The sequence below is a fragment of the Labrus mixtus genome, chromosome 14 (genome assembly GCF_963584025.1).
Source record: "Labrus mixtus chromosome 14, fLabMix1.1, whole genome shotgun sequence".
Lineage (NCBI taxonomy): Eukaryota > Metazoa > Chordata > Actinopteri > Labriformes > Labridae > Labrus > Labrus mixtus.
Genome location: NC_083625.1, coordinates 20,311,754 through 20,317,460, shown reverse-complemented (window position 1 = coordinate 20,317,460; position 5,707 = coordinate 20,311,754). Strand labels below are relative to the sequence as shown.

At 35.4% G+C, this 5,707-nt stretch overlaps 1 protein-coding gene across 1 annotated transcript in view; it reads left to right on the top strand.

Annotated features, from left to right (window-relative positions):
• LOC132988346 (neuronal acetylcholine receptor subunit alpha-10) overlaps window positions 1–1,601 on the top strand; it is a 22,274-nt gene extending 20,673 nt beyond the window's left edge. The window contains exon 6 of the mRNA XM_061055689.1: window positions 594–1,601. Within this exon, the coding sequence (XP_060911672.1) occupies window positions 594–1,339 (746 nt within the window). The 3' untranslated portion in view covers window positions 1,340–1,601. The remainder of the gene's footprint in view (window positions 1–593) is intronic.
• The last annotated feature ends 4,106 nt before the right edge of the window (window positions 1,602–5,707 follow it).

Genomic DNA, 5,707 nt, shown 5'->3' with positions numbered 1-5,707 from the left:
CCTGGACTAATTATATAAATAATAGTCATATCAAATTTTTTCAAACGTGTATTAGTCTTAATACAGGGACAGCACTGTTGACATGATGACGGTAAAGTTTGTGCCTGACATCCCTTGTTAATAATGTGATGCATTTACCACCAACTCTAAGCAGACAGTAACATTTTCACTCTAGGTGTGTGTGCAGAGGTGCTGCTTGTTAACGGTAAAGGCAGGACCGCTTGGGGCCCCTGGCCAGTAGGGCCCCACCCCGAGGACTGACAAACATTAAACCATAGCAGTGGCTCAGAATGTGCACATTTTAAAATGACAGTAGGAAACCTCCCTAAGGGGGGCCCATCTGACAGTACTCAATGTTGTTGTGCTGCTACGCGTTCCAATATTCCTGTGAAAATTTACGTTGGTCACTTAAAGTTGCCGTTGGTGTCAGATTAGTTTATCTGATGGGGATGAATGCTGGTTGAAGGGGCCATGCCCACTTCTCCATCAAATAATCTTTAAATCCAAAAAGAAAGAATCCTAAAGCTCACTGTACTAATGAGTAATGGGTGTAGAACTCTTAATGATAATATATATATTTTTTTTTCCAACAGGGAAGTACTACATTGCTACTATGACGATGGTCACAGCATCAACAGCGCTCACCATCTTCATTATGAACATCCATCACTGCGGTCCTGAGGCTCGACCTGTCCCACTGTGGGCCGAACGCTTCATCCTCAAATACCTTGCCCGCATCTGTTTCGTGTACGAGGTGGGAGAAAACTGTCTTGGCAGGACTTCATCCAAGAAACAACCTCTGTCCCAGGAGGAGTCTGATGCCCCTTCAGCCAATGGCAACAGCAAAGGAACAAACTGGGACTTGAAAGGGCAGGAGTTGGGGAGCAATATGGAGGTGAACAGGGCTGGGGAGTCTCTGAAGGCAGGGCGGGATTTAAACAACCAAACGGACTGGAAGGAAGATCTGTTTGTGAACATCGACCACTCGGATGAGGGGGGAGCTGCAGGAGGACAGACAGGAGAGAGGGAGGAGTCAGACAGCACCTGTGGAGGAGAAGGAGAGGACGTCCAGGAAAGGAAAGGTGTAGGAGGTGAAGGGGGAGGCGGAGCCAGAGGAAAAAGGATGGAAATCCTGGTGAAAACCCAGTGTGTGTGCCAGCACCAGGGGCTGGGCAGGAACGTTCAGTATATTGCCAACTCTTACCAGGACCAGCGGGCTGCGCAGCTCCGCATTGGGGAATGGAGGAAGATCGCCAAGGTCATGGACCGCTTCTTCATGTGGCTCTTCTTCATCATGGTCTTCCTTATGAGCATCCTCATCCTCGGGAAAGCCATTTGATGGAGTCATGGTGCACAGATTAAAGATGCTCTTGAATGTTTCTTGAAAGGGAATTTAGTATTTTAAACCCATGGCCCTATTTTTACATTTTAAGTTTTGGAATTTTGCCAATGGATTTCTTCTGTCTGCAGCCATGAAACTGGCTGTAGTGGCTGCAATAAAATCCAATCCAATCCCCAATTCTTGACTCTATCCACTGTCCTGTCTCTCAAATAAAGGAATACAAAGCCCAAAAATAAAAATAAAAACCCAAACAAGAAATGACTAAATCAAGGATTTCTATCTAGGATTTATTTTTTTGTTGCAGTGGTAGCCAACAGGTATAGATATCGTTTGAGTTTTACTTGTATCAAAGATTAAAATTTCAGTATGGTAACTAGGTCAAATAACTAACTTTCTTTTCACAACCTTAACAACTCTTTTGCAGTTTATATTAACCAACAACAATGAATTAAACTATGTATAACGTATTAACATCATTGTGGCATTAGAATTACTTTTAAGCATTATAAATTAAATAAAAAATAAGTACATAAATACTCGCCCCCCTGGAGGGATCCTTTCTGTAATGTTGTTGTAGTATTTTCTTTGATGTCATTTTTAATTTAGCCCTTAATTTTCAGGATGAGTTCAAATCTGTCTGAAGCTATGAAAGGGCTTGACTACTGGAGAGCGTATAGTTGATATAATGTTGTATTTATAGCATAAAGGGAAATATTACCATGTTCTTTTTTTCTGCATTATTATTAATGTACAATTTAATTAAAAGTGGCTTAAGGATAGATCCCTGGGGTACTCCTTTGTTAACTTCAATAAAGGGTAACTTTTCATGACCTGCAACCAGCTCTGTTTCGTAATCATGAAACCAGTTACACAAAATCTTATCAAGGCCAATCGAAGAATAGAATCAGCTTAATAAGATGGAGTGGTTGATGGTGACTTAGAATAACAATATAAGCCTTTCAGTGACCATAACAACACCTTTAAGTGGGCACACTTTGATTTGGTGCATTTTCCCATTGAGATTTTCTTGCAGCCACTACAGTCTGTGTAACTACTAATGGCTGGAGCAAACTACTAGAGAAAATCCAATTTTCTTTAGTGTTTTAGATCCACAATATTTAAAAACTGGGCCCAGATTTAACAATACCAGAAAAATGTCAAAGATGAACAGATAAAAACAGCATTGATGGTTTGATGAGCTTCATTTCACTGATATCCAACTGTTTGCGATGATCAAAAATATATTTGTTTACAAGAAGAAATTAACTGACACAGTATGTTACAGTTTTTAAGAAGTTATGCTTGCCACACTTTTCTATCATAATATTTGAGTTTTAATGGGTGACTGTTTTTTTCTAAATGCATGCAGGATTTTTCATTAATGGTAAACATTGAAAATAAGAGACATCTGAGACTGCAACCAACAATACTGTTTTCGTGTTTATTAGTTTATATTTTGGAACAGTAAATAAAATGTGAAAAAGTCTGTATTTCCACTCTAAGTATTCAAACCCAAGATGAAATGTGATAAATTACTTCTTATCAATTTATCATGAAATTGAACATTTCACAGCTGTGAATTTTACTAAGTATAGCTGGAATAAGGAAAGGAAAAGGCAAGTTAGTAGGACAAGATGTGTCTAACATGAAAGACTATCACTAGCCTGGTCAAATTTTAATGACTAAAGCTGATAACAATTTTAATGGTTTGACAGCCCTAACAAAACCAGATGTTTACTACATACAAGTGCATGAAACCGTTTTTCCAATCTAACTTTCCTCACACCTCCCATAATACAGATCTGCCAACCTGATGAGCAGATAAATGCAGGGTTGTCACTTGAAGATCAAAATTGAAGCTGGTTTCATGAAGTCTTATTATATTATATGTTGGGGTTTTTTTTATAAAGAGAGCTATTTCAAAATTATAACAACATACTGTTCTGTACTCTGTAATCTTTGTAACATTTAATCAATAACCACATCTAAGCAGTGTTGATTGGAAATATTAAGGTGTAAAACAAGTTGAATTAAGTGACATTTTTACAGCCCAATCCCTGATAAAAAAATGTAACACTTTTTTTTGCAGTGTTTATAGACTTCACAGTATAAAAACAAGAAAAATGCCAAATTCAGCTCTGTTTCTACTTGTTCAATATTCTTTCTGCGTGGTGTTCAATATTTGTCAAATTACACATTTATTCATTACACTCTTTATGCCATTAACTCATTAAAGTTTTTTTATTATAATATTCCCGGTTACTGTGGTTTGTGGAAAGTTTTACTTAATTCATAAAACAAATGAAATATATTTTTAAAAACTGATATTTCCTCTTGAATTGTTTAGCTTTTTTTTCTATTGTCAATCTTCAAAATTACCATGATGCATATTCCATTTTAGCCTACTTTGTTTTTAGATTTACTTAGTTTTTTCTCAGCTTAAGGAATATAGGCAGTTGATAGTTCAGAATTGAGTACTTCTCACTTCCTGTTAGAGTGGTAGTCTGGTCTGTGAGCACCAGAGGGCGCTGCTGCTGCAGTCATATTAAGAGAGTATCACAGTGGAGGCGAAGAGAAAAGTAGAGGAACTTGGGTATGGAGTTAGATCAGTCTCAATATTCACAAATGGACACAGAAGGATTCACAAATGTATTTCAATGCACACACAAATATATATCATTCTATATAAATGTAAAACAAATCCACAAATAAAAAAACAAGATTCACAAATGTATTTCAATGCACACACAAATATATATCATTCTATATAAATGTAAAACAAATAAAAAAACAAGATTCACAAATGTATTTCTGATTCACACACAAATATATATCATTCTATATAAATGTAAAACAAATAAAAAAACAAGATTCACAAATGTATTTCTGATTCACACACAAATATATATCATTCTATATAAATGTAAAACAAATTAAAAAACAAGATTCACAAATGTATTTCTGATTCACACACAATTATTTATAGTTTTATATATATGTACTAATAGGAATCCACAAATATATGATATACATATATATATATTAAAAAAACACATTTGTATCTTGTTACATTTATATATAAACTGTTCAGTCTGCATTTACAAACTGTTTGTCATTTGTGAACCTCACTGCATTTGTGTGTGTGACTTTTGAGACTCCTCTGCCGTGGTTAGATTCACAAATGCATTATTTTTTAGCAGGGAAATGTATGTAGCCAATCAGATGTCTCCTTCCTATTCAGCCAATCACAGTAGCGTATAGATTCAAGGGTATGTTTTAATGTGATCACTTTAGCGTTGCTAAATGAATGAAATATATTTGTGTGTGCATTGAAATACATTTGTGAATCCTTCTGTGTGCATTTGTGAATATTGAGACTAATCTAACTCTATACTTGGGTGCCCATACATTGAGATACCCCAACCGGAGGCTAGAACAAAGCACAACTATATATTTTCATGAAATTAACTTGACCAATTTATGAAATGGATAGTACTTTTTGTGTTGTTTTTTTGCATCTTACTTTTTAGAGTGAAATTTGAAGCTTCTCAGAAAGGGACAGATTCTGTCTTATGTTACATGTATCTCTGTAAAACAATATCAGTGTCACCAAATGTGTAATGAGTACTTTATTTCAGGGTTGAACTCAAACAGCAATTAGTGTTCAATAAGTGCTCTCAGCTAAAGACAGTACAAATTCAAAATAAAGTCCAATCTTTTATTGTGAATGCCAAATTAAACATGCTATAAAAGTGCAATTAATCACAGTTACCAATTAAAATTGATCAATTAATCAAGTTTGACAGCCCTAATATATAAGCCTGTCGTTTTTTTAAAGTGAGGACACCAATCATATCATGTTTATCTTCCAAAGACTATTATCTTTGGAAGATATAACAGATTATTATTTGACCATTCCCTTCATTCTCTGCTGTCACCAGCACAAAAGTGCAAATCTTACTCTTTGAATGATCTGCAAATAGTATTGACTGAAACAAGAAATAAAAATTCATGACACAAAAGTCATCACTGTATAAGTACAAAAATGTCTCATAAAGAAATTGAAATAAATTAAAGCAAATGGAAATGTTTGTTTGTGTGTGTAAGGAATCGTACAATATAAAAAATAATGCAATATCGACAAATATAAATGTATGGTTTGTGTAATAATATGAAGGAGACTTTTTCTGGCATCAGTACCAGCAGGGTTAATGTTGAGCTGGATTGAACAAACAGAACTACATTTTTTCAGACATATGACTGTTTTAACAGGAGATAGGACTACTAGACTTTGGAACAGCCTGCCAGAGGAGATCAGACTTTCAGATTCAGTCTCTTGTTTTACTTCTCTACTTAAGACATTCT